Source organism: Meleagris gallopavo, chromosome Z (genome assembly GCF_905368555.1).
Source record: "Meleagris gallopavo chromosome Z, MGAL_WU_HG_1.1, whole genome shotgun sequence".
Taxonomy (NCBI): Eukaryota; Metazoa; Chordata; class Aves; order Galliformes; family Phasianidae; genus Meleagris; species Meleagris gallopavo.
In genome coordinates this window covers 41,814,455-41,839,539 of record NC_139435.1, presented here as the reverse complement: position 1 = coordinate 41,839,539, position 25,085 = coordinate 41,814,455, and the positions used below count along the sequence as shown (strand labels likewise).

The 25,085-nt window shown below is 36.7% G+C and overlaps 1 protein-coding gene across 2 annotated transcripts in view; it reads right to left on the bottom strand.

Moving 5' to 3' along the window:
• Window positions 1-546: 546 nt before the first annotated feature.
• Window positions 547-25,085, bottom strand: part of ERCC6L2 (ERCC excision repair 6 like 2) — a 52,540-nt gene continuing 28,001 nt past the window's right edge. For both annotated transcript variants that reach the window (XM_085212787.1, XM_085212788.1), the window contains exons 18-19: window positions 10,884-11,071; window positions 547-9,023 (exon numbers count right to left, since the gene is read on the bottom strand). In XM_085212787.1, coding sequence (XP_085068913.1) covers window positions 8,054-9,023; window positions 10,884-11,071 — 1,158 coding nt within the window. In that variant the 3' untranslated portion in view covers window positions 547-8,053. The remainder of the gene's footprint in view (window positions 9,024-10,883; window positions 11,072-25,085) is intronic.

Below are 25,085 nucleotides of genomic sequence, written 5' to 3'. Positions count from 1 at the left end.
CTATGTACATGTCCCATTTAGATCTCAAAACTGAATTGCATAAGAATAATCTTACGTTATCTTAGCGAGTGAGTTAGTCAGTTAGATAGATTCTGGTGTAAAGACTACTTACACCATCATAACTCTTTACAGAGTACATTGAGTCAAGGTGTACTGAATCATAGAATGGCAAAAGCAAGGAGAAAAAGTTTTCATAAGAATATTACCTCATTTGTTGCATAAGCTGGAAGGTATGCAGTGAATAAAATATGCACAGCACTGCTGGAGCAGAAAAAGACTTAATAGCAAAGGCAGTAAAATGCTTCTTTGAAAGCACAGAATCCTTTCCTCCTGCAAATTCCGAAGCATGTAACTTAATTTTTTTTTTTCATATGTAGTAATTGTCTTCTCATCTTTGCAGAATCTAGTGTTAATTTTTTAAACTATGATTATGTTGTTAACCACTTCCCTTCCCTCCTATAAATGCTGCTCTCTGCCGCTGAAGCCATGGTGTTGGCACCGCTATTTTTCAGTGCTTGAAGTCATGACCCAATAAAGCTGAAAAAATTCATGATTTCAAATTACTTTATTGTGTTCATGAAATATCTGTTTGAACACCCTGACACTCTTAAGCATACTCATTATCTGAAATTACACATTCATCCTCCCAAGATCTGCGTAGCACACAGCTGTTCTCAAATCTGGTTACAAGCATAGCTACAATTTGCTACGTGCTTAAGATCTCAGTTACACTTAAAATCAGACCCAAGACACAGTATTTTTAAGTAGGTCTAGTGACAGTTTTGTAAAGAGTTTGCTGAATGAACAGTATTTGCTGCTGCAGGCTGGGCTAGATTTCTTACCATTTCACCAGCATCTATTTTTTTCCCCAAAGAATTTGCACTGAAGCCAATGGCAAGCATTGATCTCTTCTGTGTCAGGTCAGAGACCCAAAGCTAGAATCATAGGAGCCCTACTGACTACAAGAGCAAGGAAACTGCCATACAGACCATTAAAAAACTAGCACCTACTTCCAACTGAAAGCAAGGATGAAAAAGAACTCTTCTTTTTGTGGCATATTTATGCAGAGATCAGGTGATCACAAAGTCATTTCCTTATGTGGGGGGCTGTTAAATTTCCCATGTCCCACTTCAGACATGCAGGAACCTATGAGTGGAAGATGTACAAACCTCACTGTACCATAATCTAAAGCTATATTTATTGTTATTTTTTTGTAATAGCTTAAAATTCATTCTTTTAGAATGAATTCATCTTTTGAAAAACGTACAACATATTCATGACAAATATATTTGTACACATATTCTGAGAGCACTAAATTGCAATATTTATGCATTTTGTCATACTCCCTAGTAAAACAAGTTAAATTTGCACATGAAAATGCAGAGTGACACAGATCTTACTTCACGGCATCATTACACAGCTCAGTTTAATTACAAATTAAAAACAAAAAAAGCATTTCCACAAATAAACAAATAAACTAACTGCACTTGGCGTATATGCGAATAAAACATACACTTCAGTGGAAGTTTTGGCATAAGCATTTCATCATCTTATAGATGAGAAACAATTTCCACATTACATTAAATAAATAAATAAATAATTTTTTTTCTTATAGGAAATACAGAAATCAGTCCTATATTTCATCCTTGTACCTTCATATTTTTACTGCATGGAAGGTTCTCCTAGGAGTTAAAGAAATGGAAGGGAAAAGGGGAAGAAATCCTGACTTAATCTGATATCGCCCTCTCCAGTATCTACTGATTTAAAGAATGACTGAAAATCTAGTGGTGCTCAGATGAAAACTCTCTAGTACCCTGATATAAACCAAAATAAACAAGTTTATTTAGCCTATCTGGCCCTCAGATTATTTTAGAAGCTACCAGCCTTTTCCTCTGTCCTGAAATAAGGCCAGTTGTATCTATGGAATTTCTAATGGATACATGTCTCTCTCCTACTTAGTGACCTCCCAGTCAGCAACCTCTTGCATTTACTCTTAGAGAGCTGCCCCGTTACCTAATTTATCTTCAGTATAATTTAAGCCGCTCACCTCTTGTCCTTCTACGACAGATATGAAGGAATTATGCCTCTTTGCAGCAGCCTTTCTATGTGTTTAAAGGCATATTCTTTATCCATCTCATCTTTAGGATAAGAAGCAGCATTTTGCCTCATTCACATAAGAATGCTGATCTCTAAAGAATATCAGTATTACTGCCAACAACAACAAAACCCCTAATTTATGCACTACTGAGTAACATCAAGAAGAAGGCCCAGATATTGTCTATCTTTCGCTGACTTTCTTCAACTGTACATAATTTAAATGCACCAATGACTAACAGTTTTATGGCTTATTTATTTTCTTAGATGAGATTTTTTTTGAAACAGCTGCTCTGATTGACTATCTTGAATTTCATTTTGTATCTTAAATGCCATTGGGTATAATAAAATAGTAACAACACGGATTTAAGATGAGAGAGATTATTAGGGAATACATTTATCTTATTCACATTAGTTGCTTTAAGGACCAAGCTTCTTACTATTTTACCATGTATATTAAATATTGATCTGCTTGCTCCAGATAGCTAAATTAGGTTTCTCAGTAAGTTTTTAGATGACTTCCACTTACAATAAGCACATAAGCACATAACAGTTAACTCAGGCAAGAGCAAAGCCTACAACATCTTCCCATGATCTGAAGTAAAACCTGATCCAGATGAAATTTAAGCTTATTTTTCAATGGGCAGTCATCCAGACCACAAAAACCACTACCATTCACAGACTGCTGCTGTGCAGCTTGACTGTTCAAGGTTTTAAAATTTCATAACGTTTACTGTTTACATAAAACAACTTACAGAGTATACTCAATGTAGAACTCCATACTAATACAGCATTAAATTTAAGACGTCAAAGCTTACAGGAATCAAAGATTAGGGTTAAGGTTTCCAGAGCAACATGAAGTTCTGGCCTCTTTTGGCTGTACGTTAAGGTACTCCTTCATATGATACCAGAGTATCAAAAAATGTAGCAGACTATTTAGCAAATGACACACAATGTTACTTATCTTATAACCATTTCTACAATCTGTGAAAATGTTTTCATTTGGAGATTCTATTATAGACAGTCTCTTAGGAGTAAGATGACAACTTGTGGGCCTGTAAAATTCTTCTTTCTCCATATATACGCTTGCATATTTTCAAAAATTGACACCATAGACTCCTACTTTCTGAAATATGGATAGATTACATATTGGAACAAAAAAGATCCAATGGCTTATTTTCCTTAAACTACACCTTTGGAAGTATTAACAACATTTACAAAATTTACATTCTGCTTTTACTTTTAGGTCAAATTCCTCACCACCTCAGTAGAACGAAACAAGTGTGTTCCATGATGGAATGAGTAGAGTACATCCTGTGTACTGCACCCTGTATCATGAAAAACATCATGAGGCATCATCCTAGATGACAATGCATGTGTTTGACAAATGCATCACAGATAAGTCTTGTGATTGAATTTTCAATCCCAGTTTTATAAATCCTTACTTTGTAATGCATGGTTCCAAGCATACATAGCACTAGGGTAAAATGGATGTTTAAAAAACTCAACATAAAATAATGCCTGACAGTTGTGAGTGAAAAGTAATGAGAAGTTCTGAGAAGTGTTAATTCTACATAGCATGGTCATATATCCATTTTGACTCCTGGGTATAAGGGTGCAGTTAAATACAGAAGACACATGTAAATTTTTTATTAGCTCTGTGTAGAACAGAACAGGCATACAGCAGTTGTCATGCCAAAACTAAAGGAGCACATGTAGACTTGCATTTAAAGCCTACATAGCAGAGAAATCTGCTTACATAGCAGAAGTTGAAATCCCAGCATGGTACAAAGCACTATTAGGATTTTCCTCAAGTATACACAACCAAATAAGCCTCTTAAGCAGACCTTGCAGTAGAACCAACAGGCATGTTGTACACAACAAGGCTCAGACATAAGCCACTAGATATGGCTTAACTCATGGAAAGAGAATGCCATTCAGCATATATCCACAGCTGCCCCATTTTGCCTACTTGAAAATAGGCATAGAGGGTAACCAAGCTAAATGGTGGGATACAATCCAATTATGCACAGATTCTCTCACATTTTCAGCGCTGAAGATATTAATAGCATGCACACTTTCTTATTATTCATATAATTTATTCCCTGAATCAAGTGCATAGATGAAATTATGGTCTGTCATGAGATGAAGATCTGACTTGAAATTGAGTGACTGAACCTTCACAATCAAGCATCATGGATTTTTGGGAGCTCTCCCCGTGGCAGTTTTGGTGAGCTCTTGAAATTGTCTTAGGAAGCTCCTACTGTCCAGTTCAATCTGTGCACTTTAAATGTTTTACGTAGCATTCTTGGAGGAGTCTCCCCAACTTCCTGCTACAGAAACAACTGTGTATCATATTGGTGTTGCACAGTGCTGAGCTCCAATTATCAGGGCAAGAGAAGAGATTCTTAGATATATCCAGGGTGAGACTGAAACATAAGTGAGGTAAAATGTTGTCTGACCAGTTAAAGTTACGCAAAAAGGAAAGGTCAGAGATTATTACGAATTAGAATCACAGAATCATAGAATGCCTAGGTTGAAAAGGACTGCAATGACCATGTAATTTCAACTCCCTGCTATGTGCAGGGTCGCCAACCACCAGACCAAGCTGCCCAGAGCCACATCAAGCCTGGCCTTGAATGCCTCCAGGGATGGGGCATCCACAACCTCCTTAGGCAACCTGTTCCAGTGTGTTACCATCCTCTATGTGAAAAACTTCCCTCTAATATCTAACGTAAACCTCCCCTGCCTTAGTTTAAAACCATTTCACTTTGTCCTATCACTATCCACCCTCGTAAACAGTTGTACCTCCTCTTGTTTATACTTCAAATATTGGAAGCAACGAGGTATTCCTTGAACCTTCTCCAAGCTAAACAAACCCAGTTCCCTCAACCTTTCCTCATAGGAAAGGTGCTCCAGCCCTCAGATCATCTTAGTGGCCCTTCTCTGGACCCGCTCCAACTGCTCTGTGTCTTTCTTGTACTGGAGGCCCCAGGCTTGGACACAGTACTCCAGATGGGGCCTCACAAGAGCAGAGTAGAAGAGCACAATCACCACCTTCTCCCTCCTGGCTACTCCTCCTTCTGGGCAGCCCAGAGCACAGTTGGCCATATGGGCTGCAAGCACACACTGTTAGCTCATGTTCAGCTTCTTGTCTACCAGAACCCCCAAGTCCTTCTCTGCAGGGCTGCTCTCTTCCCTCAGTTTGTATAAATACCTGAGACTGCACCCTGCTCTTGGCCTTGTTGAAACTCATTAGGTTCTCATGGGCCTACTTCTCCAGACTGTCGAAGTCTCTCTGGATGGTTTCCCTTCCCTCTGATGTATCAACTGCATCACTCAACTTGGTGTCATCTGCAAGCTTGCTGAGGGTACACTTGATGCCATCATCTATGTAACTGATAAATATATTGAAGAGCAGTGGTCCCAGGTCTGATCCCTCAAGGACATTGCTTGTGACTGGCCTCCACCCTGACACAGAATCATTAATCACAACCCTTTGGCTGCGTCCAACCAACCAATTCTTAATTGACCAAATAGTCCATCCTTCAAATCCATCGCTCTCCAATTTAGAGAAAACAGGCAAATACGAAAGATAGAAAAGGATCAAGAATTACATAAAACATGGATAGTCATGGGGGAATCAAATGTTGTTTCTGCATTTGAATTGGATAATGTTTTTTTTATTTTCATAGTCTCCACTGTCAGTTCTTTTTGGGAGTCTTTCTACTTTACTCGGAGGGCGTCTCTGATAGTTTGCATCACTTATCCTCTAGATGAACCTTCCGCAGGAATGCACTCTCTGTATATAGGTGTATATATGTATATTTTATCATACACATTGTGAGAATATCCTGCATGAGGTCAAACTAGAGAACAAGTCATGGCATGCCAAGGAAGTGCCTGAAGAAACACTGGGAAGGCATGGCACCACCCCTGCTCCCCAGTGCTCTTTGTTTAACGAAGACTTTGAAGAAAATCACCATATCAATATGACAAGAAGAGCACTGAGATATCTTGGAAACAACAAGAAGAACACTGACTGACACCAGATAACACACTAATTAACAGATGTACACTTTGATAAGATTGTGAACCTGGAGTACTCTGCCAATGGGGAAACGGGAGGGGGATAGGCAAAGGGGGAAACAAGGTACAAAAAGCTATCATTGTGTCCTTAGGGGTGCACCTGCTTGCAGGACGCCCACTATTGCAATTGCGAATAAAATCTGCTTTTATCAGAGATACCATCCTGAAAAAAATTATTTGGGTATTTTCAACAGTCACCACCAATCAGTGTCCCATTGTGCGCCATTCTGACAGTCCAAGGCCAGTGCAGGAATAAAGGCACAGGAGGAGACGGCAGAAGAATGGCTGGCCTTAGGCAGCAAGCAGATAAACAGTAGATAACCAAAAGCGGGTCCAGTGGAAACAGGCAGGGCTCAGGTAGCAGGTCCAGGAGAATCATGCAGCAGGCAAGCATCACACCACGAGGGATCTGATATTGGGCACGTGCCTTTTTTAATCCTCCTCCTCCACCAGCGAGGCATTCCTGGGCACTTAGGTTAGAATTACAGGGAGCACCTGTAGGCATGCAGGTCCTCTGGATGGTTATCTCTCAATAGATGTGGCCACAAAAGGCTGCTCACTGGCTCACCGGCCATGTAGCAGCTGGTAACAGTTGCTTATCTCTCCAGGGATCCCTGGCCTGCAAGTGTTCAGGCAGAAGATTTCTTGGACTTGTCAAGACTTGCCCGAACTTGTCCATCATGTTGTCTAACAGCAAGCTTTGAGTAAAGGTGCAGAAATAGTCTCTTACACACAGAAAGAATTATAATTACATAATTGTATTACACATAACATTACTGACAAACTTTTGACTATTGGCAGAAGCTGAATGGAAGCTGAAGTACACTTACAGAGTAGTATTTAGTGTCAACAGCAAAATGAGTTCAACAGATTAACTTCCTCAAAAAATTAATTCATTACGCTTTTAAGAGACAAGCCTGAGTTAAAATAAAGAATCAGTCTGTGATGCAGTCTGATTTTAACATCAGACATTTAACATTGCACATGCAATCAGATATCATATTTAAATAAATTATTCTATTTACAATTTAAATTTTTTTCAGTATGCAATGCTCACAAAAGGAAACATGATTCATTTGTGCTGAGCAAGAAATTACAGTTTTCAAGAATAAATCACATTTGCTTTTTATTTTTGTCCTACCCATTTATTCTCATACCGATGCGTGAAATAGAGACAACAGTGAGTATGAATTACTGAATGGCACTAAGTTGTTCTTGAAATTCACTAGAAAATGAACATTTAAACATTTAAAAATGGAAACATTTTTACTTGCATATAAAAATTATTAACATTAAAGTATGTCCAGACCACACCTTCCAACAAAGACATAACAATAGTCTATATAAATCAATAAAAGTGAGGAAGCGTAATGACAGATGAAATTTGACATGTGCCATCATTTAATATGCTTGAGATTTCGCACCAAGAGACATAGGTAACAAGCAAAAATTGGTCATACTCCATATTAACTAAGATGAAGAACTCACTGGCATACAGTAATAACATAGATTCTGACAGGATGTGTAAAGACAGGAAATGTGAGTGAAGGCGGAAAACCGCTCAGTACTACTGCCAACCAAGGAATATCAGCAGGAATAATAAGATCTAGGATTATCATAATTCAATAAAGCAAGTGCACTCAAAACATTTAAAAATAATTTTATCTCAATTTAGTTTGTCATAGCTTAGTAATAATATACAGTACAGGCAATGTAAAATGTAAATTGAGGTTATTATAAATAGGAATTCATCACTTCGCCTTCAAATTTACGGAGGTACCATGTTTCACCACATATTGCTGAAGTTGTATATATTATAATGTTCATTTAACTAATAAAATAATTCTAGCACAACTCATGTAGAAAACTATCATTTTACTACGTTAAAAGATGCAGCAGAAGATGGTTCATCTGAATCATCTGAACTGTATTTTCTCCATAGAAAGCTTTCATTTTTTTTCCAAAGAGAATTTTCACACACCTCTCTTTTTTCTGTCAATGGTGGATGAGGTGCTCTTTCACATAGCTCCTCTATAACTGTCATGTCTGTGAGCTTTCTGAGGCTCTCCTCATTCTGCTCATTCAGCATGTCCCAGAAATCTTTTGGTCTCTCCTTTGATTTTTCTATTTGCCCTGAAGCAATTCTCCGTGGTGATTCTGTAGTTTTCTCCTCACTATTTCTAAAGAGAACATTGAGAATAGAGGTATCTCCAAGTAAGCCAAGAACAGACTTTTTGTCAGCCTTAGCTCTTCTCTCCCTGTTTTCTGACAGAGACATGGATCTTTTTCTTGGCAGCCCTGCTACTTCTGGGTCTTGCTGTTCTTCAGAGCTTTTTACAGACAGCACCTCAATTATTTCCGATTTACTGTTTAATGAACCAGATGCTATAAAATCCTTGAATGCCTGATTTTTACTCCTCTCAGTATGCTGAGTTGCAACAGTGGGTGATTGTTTATGTTTCACATCAACACATGTAGTATCTTGCAAGGAAGAGTCATTGTGAAATTGTTCTACTTCACAGCTTTGCTGGTTCTGCAGTTCTGTAGTTCCACTCAGAAGAAATTCTTTAGCTGATGAAGGTCCAGACTTGCATCTTCCAAAATTAACAACACATTTTCTTTTCCTTGATTTTCTTGCAGCCGCATTTCCTTCTTCATAGGCATGTGCAGCTTGTGCTGGTACTTCCACTGGAAACAAAGACTCAATTTCTGGATGCCTTGAAATGTAAAATTCCCTCAGCAACTTCTGCCGTGATTCTGATGTAGCCTTTGCAATATGTTCTGCAAGTTCTTCCACAGATCCCATTTTAAAGTGGGATACAATTTCCTCAAATTGTCTCCTGTAAGTAATCAGAGGGGAAAAATGTTTTATTCTGACACCACAAATTAGGAAAAAAGAAGCTTTTAAACAATTAATTACACTGTTCTATTTCACATACCCCAAAAAGTAATCATTGAAAGTAACTTCCTTATTAGGAGCCATATTTGTTTTTATTAGTGAAGAAAGAATAATGATCTTAGAACAGCTAATTCTGAAACCCAAGATCACAAGTGATTTTCTGAGCTTACATTCTGAAGACACATCAACTTTCAGCATAGGCAATATCACATGCTGAAGAGCCAAAATTCAGAAGGTATTTATCTGCTGAAAGGATTTAGATAGAGGGGGGGGGAAGATAGCAGAATAGTTGTTAAAACTCCTTAAAAAAAAAAACTTTCTAAATAAGAGTTTTGTGAATACCATCAGATGAGACAGAGACTGTCCCTGCCACTCCTTCTAGTTAGCTATGAGTACTTGCCTTGTGCTAAGAAGCCAATGTCTAACTAAAAATTACTCTAATCAAATTTAGCCATAGTCTGGGGTCAAGCTACTTCGTTGGAAGGCTGAAGGTGTGGGTTTATGCCTTCTTGTCAGAGACAAAGACAATATATATATGCTGCCTTTCTTGTAAGAGGGCTCCAGTAGGCTGAGGACAATGAGATGTAATCCTCCTTAGTCCCAAATACTGCTTTAGTGACTGGCTCCCACTACCTTCTTTATGCACAACCTCTGTACACAGTTTCCCAATCAATCTTACAACTACAGCAGACCAAGCTGAGGAATCCTGTCATTTTAATTCATTATACAGAGGATTTAAAAGTATTACAAAGTCTAGCAGCAAGCCAGGCACTAACATCTGACTCACTTAACATTTAAGCCAGAACGTGTTTAAAGCTAGACTTGACTTAAACCATGCAATAAATTCCTTAGTTTTTTCATTGCCTTTGAAAATTATATCTCAATAAATTACTGATAACAATGAATACAGTTTTGAATATTTTCAGCAGAAAGAGTTCTTCTCTGCCTACTCTTACATGTTTAAAATTTTCAGGACCTAAATAAGTCTGGCACTTTATCAGTAATGGTTTGGGTAGCTACAATCATTTAGCTATTAGGAAGGAAGTTGAACAATATTATCTGGATACCAACTATCAAAAGTAATTTTCCGGTCTAAAAGACAATTTAAAAATATATACATCTCAGTTCTATGGGTTAGCCTAATTAACAACAGTTTTTTCCTTTGTTTTTCCACATATCACCTGGTTTTTGTTACTGAATTTTTATCTATGTACCAATGGAAATTAAGCATTAGTATTACTAATAGCAACTGCCCGGGGAAAAAGGAAAAGTGAGGAGATAGAAAAACTCTTAATTTTCCAAGGGATATTATTAAATCTTATTAACTTATTAAAAAAGTATCAAAAACCATTAAGCTCCACATTAAAAAAATATATAAAATGTTTATTCTTTTTACAGTCTTTTAATGAAAGTGATGAAATCTAGACAAAACCAGTAAGCTATTAGAGGCTGCCACTATAAAAATTTGCTGTTTCTATACTGCTTAAGCATTAGTTCGTTATATTGCATGGTGCATATGCCATGAATACTGTGGTGATGACATCTGCACAGCGATGTAATGTGTGACAGATCAAATCAACAAATTAAACTGACTTGTGGGTTAAATTCATTTTGTTAATCAATTATGTTTCTTTCTGTAAAGTTAGAGTGGAAGTTTCCTGTTTAGTTCTGCTTTTGCCACAAAAAAAAACCCACCAAACAAAAACAAGAACATCAGAATTCCCAAGGGAAAGTAGAAACATAGAGAACATTAATTTTTCAGACTTAGAATTTTACTTTCTTCTCATCACAGGAGTCTCACCTGCGGATTTCTTTGGGTGTCTTTCCAACCAAGAAGGTGACTGAACCCACTCTGTGTACTTTAGTGTCTCTTTGGATCACTGGATGCAAAATGTACAGGTTATGTTGGTTACTGTTCACCATAATTCCATGCTCTGTCTTCATAATGTTCTTCCCTGCTATCACTTCATCTGGCTTCTCTTCAGCTTTCTAGCAAAATAAGAAATGCAAATTGTCAAAACAGCTGTGTCTGACAGGATGATGTTATGACTGCTCCTGTCTTCACACGGACTTTACAATTTGTGCACTAAGACTGGGATTCAGAGATCCACTGAAAGCTCCTTACTGTATTACATGCTTCCTTGCGACAGTGAAGGGAAGTCTTAGTTCCCTAAGAGTAAAGTGTTTTTTTTTTTTTCCCAAAAATGTTACGAAAGATCATTAAGTTCTCTATAGCATTAACAAGTGTTACAAAAGTACTTAATATCAGAAGCTCCAAATACTATTCTAAGATAAAAAAGAAGTATGTGTCTGTGAGTTGCACTCCAAATAGATATATAGTATCTTCCTGGATTTATTTAGCAAAATCTAGGATTATTTAGATTCACCACTTTCTGCTTACTAACGTGTTTTACAATTTGTGCACAATATATAGTTATAACTAACTGTAGTAATTGAACACTCAAAGTAAAACTACCAAATGAATATTATTAATAAGGTAAGATATATGTTTATGTGTAATCACATAAATAATCATATAGGTATCAAAGTTAAGGTAAGAACATTTTTGTTAATATCAAAACCTCTAACAAATATAATCAGAGTTGTAAAGATACCTTGGAAAGCGTTACTACGCTTGTCTGAAAATGAAGAGGAAACAACTACACATTGTACTTAAACTATGATACAGATAAGATTAAAGCATACTGTAGCAGTTACAATGATTCCTAAATGGAGAAAGTCAATCCTAACCATATTGGCCATTAAGAGAATTCAAGAAGTCTGTGTTACATATTGATCCATCATACACTGACAGTCAATTCAGAAACTCCTAAATCCTTGTGACCATTTCTCCGCTCCCCAAAAGGAATATGAAAGTTATATTACGTATTTGATAATGGGGCAAAACAGATTATTTTTTTCTCCAATAATAAGTCAAGAAAAAAAAAAGAACTGCTTAGCAATATCCTCTGTCCCCTTATAGATACTGTCCGAAAGACGAAAAAACAAACTGTTCACATCTTGTCACTTGCAGTTCAAAATTTGGTTTTGGATCTACGTTTCTTTGCAATGTGTCTCTGTTTGATTCACACCCACTTCCTTTAATTCCATGGGCTGTTGAAAATGTTCTTCTGCTTTAGGGTCTTACAGCTGTTCTCAATCCATTACTTCGGCAAATAACCTCAAACTAGCATAGAGAAAGATGTTAAAACTAAGGGACCTACAGGCATAATTTCTCTCTGTTTAAGCTACATGAGGAACTCCAAATATCACAATTTAATTGCAATATTAAATTATCGTAAACAAAACTGAAATCAAGTCTCCCATTAAGATTAAAAAAATCTTCTAGTGACGCTCTGATAATAGCAACAAAATTAACACTGAAATAGCAGATATCATCTACGGCATATATTCTATAGTTATTTCGTAATTCTGCACACTATATAAACTATTAACTTAAAAAAATGATATGCATGAATAATATTGAACAAAGCAATGTGAGTTTTAAAATAAATATATTTTGATGGAATTTTTTTTATAAAATGTATTTTAAGCATTCAGACTTCAGCGTAACAAGATCTAGTGTACTTGTCACTCTTTCAGGAAATCAGGATTGTATCACTTTATTGTAGAATACAACCCCAATCATGTCAATGCCTGCCTTACAAGTATTTTAAATCCTCCAAAAAGTATATTTATCTGCCTCTTATTAAACAAAACCAAAGTATATAAACTTCAGTTTATACATCTGTTCAAATGCAGAAATTAAAAAGCTCTTTGAGGAAAAAAAGACATGTTCTGTTAACACAATATTAGTCATAAAATTAGTTATCTTTTTAAAGAATCAAAAATACTGTCAAAAATCTTGCTAATTACAAATAACTTTACAAATAACATATTCAATTCTGGAAGTACAAAACTTAAGTGGAGTGAACAGCATTGCTAAACCTGAGAAAACAACAGCAAAATACCACTGCATACACACAGTTTCTTTTCTTCTACCCAAATTAGCTGCTCAGAGATTTTTTCATGAAGGTAAAGAAGGCTAGTAGGAACAAATTACCTGATACAAGTTACAAGTTAACACGATCTGCAATAGCTAATGCTAGTGGCTCCTGTATTTTCACTTTATTTTTCGAAAATCTTATCACAGCTCTCTAAAACAAAAGCTAGTTGCTTAAATAGTGCACAGGCTGAAATACAAATGACTCAATTGAACTTGAAAATGTTGTTGAAGATTTGTCCGTTTAAATACAGCCCCAACCACTGATTTTTTTTATCTTTAAACAGGTCACTGAGATGTCTCAATGGTATCTTAAAGGTCCAATCTGAAGTTTGTTATTCTGAACAATACATGGTTAAGTACAGTTTAGGTTTCTGTGCCTCTAGATGAAAAAATTTTGTTTCCTTCTCCTAGCACTGTTATTAAAGAAGTGGAAACTTCCAACACAGCACTATTTTGCTTTCTTTTGAATATGACATCATGTGTTACTTGTTAACTCTGCACTGATTCTTCCCACTCAGAAGCCACTTTTTTCATGCTTCCCTTTCTAACTGCCTTCTAACTCACCAAACCTATTTTATGACAAAAACTACCTTAAAACTCTACCAACAGTTCTTTCTCTACCATCAAACCATTGTGTATTCCATTATATCAAAGCTCCTAGATGAAATTACATCAACATAGGATTCAGATTCATAAGCCCTAGTTTTGAGCACCTGTACTGTCACATATGTCATACACCTTAAGCAATTTTGCCAAGACTGAAATTAATGGAAGTGGACTCAGGTAGGAACCCTGGACAGTTGTTCTTACATCACTAATGGTAATACATTTAACAACGTATTCATACTTTTGAATAAGAGGCCCTTTATTAATTAAAAAGACCAGAAGAATCAAATAAAAGAAACAGAAATCCTTCCCAAAAGAAGCATTCTGCGCATTAGAAGTGTGCCTTACCATTGCTCAACTTATAAAACTGTACATTAATTAATTTACTAGAAGTGTTATTGAACTTCTCAGAAGACCATGCTACTGATGTAAAATCAGAAGACTGTGTGTTTTCAGGTTATTACTGGAAACCATGAAAGACAATTGGTCCATAAGCATATATCAGAAATGGAAATAAATAGTTATTTAACAGAAAGTGTACAATAGATAAGAACTTCTTTTCCCTCCTCTAAATCAATACAAGTAACTACAGAAAATGTTAACTGTAACACAAAGAAAGGAAGAACCACCAAAAAACTCAGATTGCAGAAATAGCAAGAGAAACTTTTGCTCCTGGAACGAAGGTTCCACTAGTACCTAAATGAGTAATAATATATTTTTCTCTCACTTTAAAATGTAAGTATGTCTAAAAATTTCAAATACACAACTATGGACAAGCTATTCCAAATGACAACTAAAACCACAGTTTAGAAGTCCAACATAATTCTTGCCAAACTTTACGTCATCAAACACAAACATACTGTATACTAAGAATGTGTTTTTCATGTATTGCATAGCACATCTTCTAATTAGCCCTCTGTAATATATGTGATATAAACCTAAAGGAATTAAAATATCATAGAATATGTGTTAAAGGTACTTAAAAAAAGGGATTGATAACAGTAATGAAAGCAGTTTATCTTTATTGAATACTGAACAAAGACTATGTATTTGCAGTGCACACTCTGAAATTTCCACTGCTCAGAGTGGATGTTTTCCTTAATCCTGACCACATAATTTCTCTGAAGTCCAGTAATTATGTGCATATACATTGAAATACCAGCAACCTTTATATACTACTGCATTCTTCACCTTTTCTCCTTTCTGAGTTATAGGAAGGGGAAAACAAATTCTTTCTATATAAGAAGACAGGATCTACTAATGAATTATTGTATTATTAACTGTGATAATTTTACTACTTTCTAGAAAACTTAGCAATTCCTCTTCCTCAAGAACATCTCCACGTGCAGTTCAGGAGAAATAGACAATTTATGTACATTATTTACAAATATAAGACATACAAAGGGCCACAAATGCAAGTTATTTTGCAAAAATAATGGTTTTTGGTTTCAAAAAATTATATGAAAAAATGTTATACTGAGGTAAATATCCCAGGAAATGGGAAAAATAACAGTAAAATGAAATTACAAAACACTACTGTAAACTAGAGAAAATAATGTGAAAAAGCACAGATGTGTCTTTCCATCTTACACTTATTACACTTAACCCCTCTTCATTTACTGCACTAGCTCTAAAGATGCTTCCACATAATGCAACAGGAAAGAAAACTGATCATTATGTAAATGTACAGAAAATACATACTTATAAAAGTACTCAGAAAACCTCTGGACTTTTATCCCTCATGAAAGAACATGCCAGAGAAAGCTTTCACTTCTACTTTCCATATTCCATGTAACTTTTGAGTTTTCAATTTTAATCACAATACATCTACCTTTTCTACTACAGAAGGTATTCTTCATTCCTTCTTCATTTGTTAGGTATGTCTCTTATTCTTTAAATGATAAGGTTTTGGTTGTCAGTAATGAGTTTCCATTTCTTTAAGTTAAGTTACATACAAACTGTAATCAAGAGACCAGCATATATGGAAGCCTCTACATCTTTAGAATTCTATACCAGTAGACAATTAAGATTAATTCTTCTCTAGTAGAATGGAGACATTCAGTTGAAAATCAACCAGAAATTTAAGTCACTTCTACTCCGTCTTGAATCTGCAACAGCTCTTGAACCTGTTTGTTCTGTGTAGCTCCTGCTGTAGTTAAGAGTTTTTAGAGTAACATACACATATCCAAACTGATTTTTCTCTTTGATGGAACCTCTTCATATGTTATTAATACTTAAGGCATAAAAAGGCATCTTTACATTCTATGGCAATGAATACAAATGTATGAGCATTCACACGACTGGTCACGTTAAGTCTGCAGAAAGGAAGGGGAAAGTCACAGTCTCTTCAAGTAAAGCAATAGAGAACGTGATCATCCTTCTAAGTTCAATAAGACAAAAACATGCGACAGAGCAGAAGAGCAGAGTCCAAGAATGAGATGAGCAGAGAAAAAGAGGTACAAACATTCAAGGATGATACTTTTTTTTCTTATGCCTGCAGCAATTCCTCAAGTCATCAGGCTTTGAAGATAATTAAGTTCCTTCAGAAATCTGAATCTGAAAACGTGTGTAACTACTCCTCAACCACAGCTGTATGGCTTCATTAAAGCTTTGGACACTGTCCTCTGTAACAATCTTCTCTCCAAATTGGGAAGATATGAATTTGACAGATGAACTGTTTGATGGATGAAGAGTTGCCTGTCAGATTATACCCAAGGAGTGGTGGCCAATGGCTCAATGTCTGAATGGAGATCAGTGATGAGTGGTGTCCAACAGGGGTCAGTGCTGGGACCAATACTCTTCAATATCTTCATCAGTGACACTGACAGGGGGGTCAAGCGCACCCACAGCAGGTTTGCTGATGACAACAAGCTGTAGGGTGTGGCCAACGCACCAGAGGGACTGGATACCATCCAGACAGACCTAGATAGGCTTGAGTGATGGCTTGAGTAAACGTCATGAGGTTCAACAAATCCAAATGCAAGATCTTGCACCTGGACCTAGGCAACCCTCACTACCAGTACAAGCCAGGGGATGAAAGGAATTGAGTACAGCCCTGCTGAAAAAGACTTGGGGGTACTGGTAGATGGGAAGCTGGACAGGAGCCAGCAATGTGCCCTCACAGCCCACAAAGCCAATCATATTCTGGGCTGCATCGAAAGAAATGTGATCCAAGAAGGTGATTCTGCCTTTCTACCCTGAACTGATGAGGCCTCAAGAGTATTGCATCCAGATGTGGACTCCTCAGTACAGGAGAGACACGGATCTGTGAGAGCACATCCAGAGAAGGGCCACAGAAATGATCCAAGGGGAGAAACAACTCCCCAATTTGGACAGATTGAGATAGCTGGAAAGACACAGCCTGGAGAGGAGAAGCCTTCTCTGGGAAGACCCAATAATGGCCTTTCATTATCCAAAAGGGGGATTATAAGGAAGAAGGGGACAGACTTCAGCAGAGTCTGTTATGACAGGACAAAGGGAAATAGTTTCAAATTATAAGGGAGATTCAGATTGGATATAAGAAAAAAGGTTTTTTTGTTTGTTTGTTTTTCTTTTCAATGATAAGTGCAGTGAGTCTCTGGAACAGGCTGCCCAGAGACGTAGTGGATGCCCTGTCCTTGGAGACATTCAAGACCAGGCTGGACCAAGCTCCGAGCAACCTGATCTAGCTGTGCATGTTCCTGTTCACTGCATGGGAGTTGGACTGAATGACCTTTAAAGATTCCTTCTACCTTAAACAATTTTATGATATCGCAGTATCTTCCTCTTTTTCACTGCCTCACTCAAGTATTATTTTATGGTAGTATCTTGGCAGATACAATTTTCAGCAGCAGTTTCCATTTGACACACAACTGAAACAGTTTTACTGTCTTTTCTCCACACATGAAATCAGCACTACCAGATGTCCAGGATAGCATCCACTGCACATTTTCATTGTTTGGTTTCATTTCTACAAACAAGAAAGGTCTTCTCAAAGCTTCAGTTGTGTTGCAGTTACCTGATTTACAAAAAGTATGAAAATACTGAATTCAGTATAATTGTCCTGGAAAGTAACTCAGCTTGCAACAACTAATAAAATAGTTTGTATTCTTCCACCATCCTCAAAACCTGGAAAATCAGAAGACTTTTCAGATACATTGTGTTCCAGTGAGTATCACTAGGGCAATTATCATTACTCGGACCAAGTGATTCTCACTCCATTTCCATATAGACACTGTCTATACTAGTTATAACTCTGTATTATTTCAGCTTTTTTTTTCCTTATACATTTTTTTCCTTATACATTTCTGTGCTTTTTCCTGGGAGTGTTCTGGATAATATAATCTACTACTATTATGACCTTTCTATAAGCTGTTCTTGAACATATGCTATTTTTAGACATTGTTCTTATTTTGTTGACATATTCTATACTTGTCAGGTCATTTCATACATAAATACTCTGAAATGCTTGTTACCTGACTGTCCAACCTTGGTCTCATCTTTTCTCTTCTATACATACTCATATCAAACAAGAATTTATTCCTAAACTATTTTATCTATCAAGGAAAACAAAGTATAATAGTGTCTTTAAAAATGCCATGTAGCTTATCTAAAAATGAGGTCCTCAGTCAAAATCAATGAAAAGCTAATCTACCTTGAAATTCTAAAATATTCTAGGACAATTATACTTTACGAACTGAACAAACTTTACGAACTAAACAAAACTACTCAGGACGCTGGCTGTGAATTCCATGACAAAGATATCAGCAGAATAATCACTGAAATAACATCCAAAACGTTAGGTTTATCCCATTTCCAACTACTTCACCAAAATATTCTGCCAACGCACAAAGTGGGGAATACTCTTTTATATTTATCAGAGTACAGAGAGATGAGTGTTAAGCTATACCTACTGATGAATTTATTGGATTAATATGTAGTAAGTTTCCCTTGCTTGTCACGGTCAGCTTTTTTACACATCTAAATGTAGAGCAAGGACTCAATAAATTCTATATTTTGCTTGCTAGTGGAAAATAGACTACTACATCAGTTGAGGATGGACTGTTTTCTCTTTGTTCTGCTTTAACTTCTGAGTAACACTGTTTCTTCTCCAATTTGCACTGCAAAAATTTCTCACTGGAGCAGTTTCATTTAATTTATTGACTTGTAAACAGAATAAACGTCTATAAACCTTATCACATTATTTTGCACTGAACACCTTACCATAAGTTAACATACTTGTTACTGTTGTGATGAAAAGAGATAGTCAGCCTGTCTCAGAATTCAAAGCTAAGGCAATCATTTATTCCAGCAGAAGTCTGGATTTCCTTTGTACTCCTACTCCTTCATTCAACAGCACCAAATCAAGAAATCAGCCCAACACACCACACAGATAATGCAACAACATGCTTCACGGAATATCACGTATGAATTCATCCTATTTAAAAATATGGTTAAAAAATGATATTGAAATAGTTAATTCCATTGAAGTGAAGCAGTAATGTCAATAAAGCAACATTATAGGTCAGACATTTGGGAACAATTATTTTAAAGCTGAGTCTTCCCTATCCAGAAGAGCAAGGATAAGGGAATATTATCTCCTAAAAGCCTACTTATTGTTAACTATTATCTAAACGTGTTGAATCTGAAAGCTGTACAAACAAACTGCAATCAGAGTTAGTAGAACTGATACAAAGTCTTCATTTAAATAATCTACAAAATGTAAGTATAATACAGATATGATAAAGAGGACTTCTCAATAACACAACTTTTGTATTTACAGCATTCTCAACAGCACTTAAACCTGCATTGGAAATACAAAGAGCATGTTTTTTCTTAGTCTGTCAGCATGCTTAGTTCTCTCATTTACACCACATTGCAATAACATAAAGAAGGGTTTACCATTAATCCAGGTTTTACTACAAAGCATCTCTGTCAAACATCGGCAAGACTGCCAAACGTCTGTCATCTAACTCAGAGGATTAAGTCTTTTTTTACAGTGAGATTCTTGTACCAATTTACAAAAATACAGATATAGTTTCTTAGAGCTAGTCACAGTCTATATTTTGGCCTGAATTCATGCCACAGAGGTTGAATATGACAGCTGGCAGGAAGCAGAGGGGAGAATGCATCCTCCCCCTTTCCAGTCACCACGTTTCTGTTGCCATAGTGATTAATCCTTCATTGAATGGCTGTCTTTGTACATTTCTTTTCAGTAAAAACTAAGTAATCTTAAATTGAAAATATGCATTTGACTAAAATAAAGGACTCCACATATTCAACAGGTACAGTAAAAGTTCTATGTGACTAACAGTTTTTCACACATTAGGAAGTGCAAGTTAGCTGTAATACAGGATATAATCAATTTTTCAAACTATTCAGTATGCCCAGATCATATTTTTGACTTTTTTATAAAATGACCAAGCCTTCTGTAAAATCTTCCCCATACTCCAACGCCCTCCATGTCTGCCAGATTCTCACTGAAGAAATAATTCATAAGTTCAGTTTTACAGGAAGTAAAGGAAGTCTACTTCACAATTCTGTACCTCTGTAAAATATTTCACACAGGTTGTTTTTGTCAATTAACACAAAAAACCTATAAGAAATTAAGGAATGCAGTCATTTAATTCTGCATAGATGAGAAACATTATAAGAAGATATTTAATCTTGGCCCTCAGAAGCTTCTACTTCTTAATGTATGCAAGAAAAAGCTTCTCAGAAAATAGTGTAAGATACTTGAAAAACTAGGTAACAAGCTCCTATGCTGCATGCAGTTTTATAGCCTGGAACACACTTGGAAAAAAATACTCTAGAAATACCTAATAGATTATTAAGAACTTCGAGAATATGATATAACTTTCATTTTCATCCACAATATTAATAATGTCAGAAGAATTATTAAGAAAGTATCCCATGAATGACTTTTTGTTATCATTTTTTTGAAGATTAAAATGACTTTACATCTACTCTAAAGATTATATTGTGGTTTTAAAAGAACATGAAGTCTGGTCAACAGATTTCATTCACATTTTTTATTTTACAAGTTTTTGTTTCCAATATCTTTCTTCAATACCTGAAGATAGCTGAACACCAAGTATTTTCTTAATAGATGAAGCGACTCTCCCACTCATTTGATGGGAGTTTCTAACCAAGTCTATTTGCACAGACTTATAAACAGATTTGAACTGAAACTAAAATGCAGAACAAAAATGACTGTATGTCATTCAATCAGCTTAAAAGCTACACAGAAAATGTGGGAAAACCAGGTTACTTACTCTAGTATATCTAATATAACTGTCATCCTTACACTTCTACAGAAGATCACTTATTACATATAACCGTGAAACAGCAGATTAAATGTCTTTTGTGTCTTCATGTCAAATGAATAAGGAAGGAACAAAGACTACCTTTCAGTAATATTCACTATCTGTCACAATAAACTACAGGCATTTTCTACTTTCACTGTAACTAAACACTGAAACCTGACGTAATACACTGTGCCGGATGGTACCAGACAGCTGACTTTGATTTCTGTCCTCAGTTTAGGACTACAAACTACAACCTAAGAGATACGTCTGACTGGTCAGAGACACTTAGGTTCTGAAATGTCCAATGTATTTTGAGAACTACAGAGGATCGGTCTAGTGGAAATTACTTTAAATCCACTGTTATACTCTAATGAGGGATAATCTTCCTCCAAAATTTTTTCAGCTATCAGCTGTAAATCGTCACAGAACAAAAATCTCTGGTTTTGTTTTAACTACTGAGGCTCTTTAGCACCTCTGTCAAACAGGTGTCTGTTCAGTGATGCTCCAGCACCTTCCACATGAACAGTGCTACCGGAAACACCAGCTGTTTAGGGGAGATTATCATACAACAGCAAGTTCCACTCTTCTGTCTCTTATTCTCAAAATCTACATTGATTGATTGGACAGGGCCAGTTGTGGCCAACAGAATTTGGACAATTTTCAGACATGAGATAGTAGGTATGATTCATGGTAACAATATTTTAACGAAGAACCCGTAACTCTAATTATTCCTTAAAGACAGAAAACTAACTACGTTAATATCATGTTTATCTAAAAAAACACAACTGTTAGTCTTTTAAGTACCCATCAAATTATTCTTGAAAAGAAAGGCATTTATCCACTCTACAGTTGTGTATTCATAACTCCTTCTGTAACAAGACAACAGTCCCTCTCTTCTTTGAAAATGCCGCTGCATTTCACCCTTAGTTACAGAAACTTATTCCATTCTCACAGAATTTGGTGGTAAAGGGAAGATATTTCCAAAAAATACAACAGTTTATTCAAGAGCACGTGATTAAAAAGCACTGCCACATTCACTGGTTACTACAATCGTCATATACAAACTGTCTTCAAATAGTTATTCTTCTTGAATTCCGAAAATGGACAGCACTGCCTTTGACAAATCATCCAATATATAGATATTTCCAGTGTCTAATTCATGCATACTCGATATTATTACATTTACTACTTTCACACTTTTTCTTATCTTTCACAGCTGAGACCTTAAGAGCTCTCATCATGTTTTATTTCCCAATGGCAGACTTAGTATATGATTGCTGTTACCTAATTGAATTTTCAGTGGTCATACATGAGGATACCATATTATAAAAGTGAACATCCTAACTAAACTAATCACTTTACACAATTCATCTAAAAACAAACAGAAATTGAGAGTATATCTGCACTAATATCTCCACAGAAAAAAAGAGTTTTACAACAGACTGTCCTGGTTTCAGATTGAACAAAGCTGATTTTTTTCATCTGATATAATGCTTTGTTTTGGCTTCAGGAGAAAAACAATGCTGACTACCAGGAACTGGGCAGGGACAGAACCAGTTGACCTAAACTGGTCAAAAAGATATTCTAAACCATATGACATCATGTAGAACTAGAAAACTGCGGTAAGTAGAGAGGTGGCGCTGATTCTCATGGTCTGGCTTAGGCACCAGTTAGTGGCTGGTGAGCACTTGTGCTGTAAATCACATTATTATCATTACTATTATTTTTCATCCTTTTCTGTCTTAGTAATTTACTGCAATTTGTAGGTAACTTAAGTTACTACATTAGTTTTCATGCTTCAGCAATAACGAACTAATGAATCTATGGAAGAATAATGGAGGAAGGGTTACATCACTCCCATTTATAAGAAATGGAGCAAGGAGGACCCTGGGAACTACAGGCCGCTGAGTCTCACCTCTGTGCCTGGGAATATCATGGAACCATCCTCCTGGATGACATGCTTGATCACATGAGAAATGAGCATGTGATCCGAGACAGCCAGCACAGCTTCACCAGGGAAAGGTCATGCTTGACCAAACTGGTGGCCTTCTAAGATGGAGTGACGACATTGGTGGACAAGGGAAAGACGACCAATATCATTTACCTGGACTTGAGCAAGGCCTTTGACATGGTCCCCCACCACATCCTTATCTCCAAATTGGAGGAATGTGGATTTGATGGGTGGACCACTCGATGGATAAGAAAATGATTGAGAGGCCACAGACAGAAGGTGGTCATCAATGGCTCTATATGCAGGTGGAGGCCGGCAACAAGCGGCATCCCCCAGGGGTCTGTCTTGGGATCGGTGCTCTTTAACATCTTTATCAGTGACATTGATGATGAAATCGAGTGCTGGCTCGAGTGCAGCAAGTTTGCTGACGACATCAAGCTGAGTGGTGCAATTGACACAGTAGAAGGAAGGGGTGCCATTCAGAGGGACCTCGACAGGCTAGAAAGGTGGGATCGGGTGAATCTGATGAGGTTCAACACGGCAAAGTGCAAAGTTTTGCACTTGGGCCGGAGGAATCCCAGGCATCCATACAGACTGGAAGGAGCAGTCCTTGAGAGCAGCCCTGTGGAGAAAAACCTGGGACTTTTGATAGATGAAAAACTTAACATGAGCCAGCAATGTGCCCTTGAGGCTTGGAAGGCAAATTGTATCCTGGGCTCCATCAAAACAGGGGTGACCAGCAGGGACAGGGAGGTGATTGTCCCCATCTGCTCTGCTCTTGTGAGACCCCATCTGGAGTACTGTGTCCAGGTCTGGAGCCCCCAGTACAAGGAAGACAGCTGTTGGAGAGGGTCCAGATGAGGGCCACAAAGATGATCAGGGAACTGGAGCACCTCCCCTACAAAGAGAGGTTGAGGGAGCTGAGCTTGTTTGTTCAGTCTGGAGAAAAGGCGGCTGCGGGGTGACCTCATTGCAGCCTTTCAAAACCTAAAGTGAGCCTACAAACAGGAGGGGAATCAACTCTTTGAAAGGGTTGATAACTGCAGGACAAGGGGGAAGGGACAGGCTGCACAGAGAGGTTGTAGATGCCTTGTCCCTGGAAGTGTTCAAGGCCAGATTGAATGGGGCCCTGGGCAGCCTGGTCCAATATTAAATGTGGAGGTTGGTGGCCCTGCATGTGGCAGGGGGGTTGTAGATTCATGATCCTTGAGGTCCCTTCCAACCCTGGTCATTCTGTGATTCTGTGAATCTACTTTATCTACTGCAGGTAGAAAACAAGATTGCTTTTTTTAAATTTTGCTTTCCAGCATCTTAATTTGTCTGTTATTCATCTAATTTCCACAATTTTGTTTGAGTTCTTTAGTTTCAATGGCTAAAACGTAAAACGGCATAGGAATTTAGTGAAGCCAAAATAACAGTAACTGCTGATTCAACACTGAGAATTTAAGAAAATGTCAGTATTCTCAAATAAAATTGTCTCAGTTGTTTATCACTATTTTTTCCTATTACTTGTTATTATGTCACTTATTACTCCTGTCATTCTAGATTAATATGTAAGCAGAAAGAAATGTTTAACTCAGTTTTCAAGATTTGCAGGAAAAACAGTATTTCCAAACATATGCACATCCACATCAATGGAATACTTCATTGGTTTTTAGCATTGCTGTGTCTCTTTCCCCGAGATCATTACATGAAAAAAAAATGTATTTAAAGGCAGACACATCTCATTACAGACTGCAGTACAAAGCAGGAAGACACAGTTGAGATAAACGACCTGCACAGCACAAAGGATATTAAACTGTTGCCCAAAAGAGGCCTGTCTATGAAATGAAAATATCCTTTTGTGACCACTCGTACTTACAAATCAGACAATTTGATTATATATGCTTAAGATCAAATAAATATTATTAAAGCATTATTCATATGCTATCAAATAGAACTTCGATAAACTAAAAAAAATTATTTAAGAATGTGGTAATTCAAAGTGAACAATAATGGCTACACAACCATTTTAGACATATTGCTAGAATAATGATGCTAGAAAGCAAAATCAGTAAGAAATTTCAGCTGACAAATTTTTTTTTTTTTTTTTTTTTTTTTTTTTTTTAAGAACTATCAGGTAACAGTTAACATTCCAGGGTTTTATAATATAAT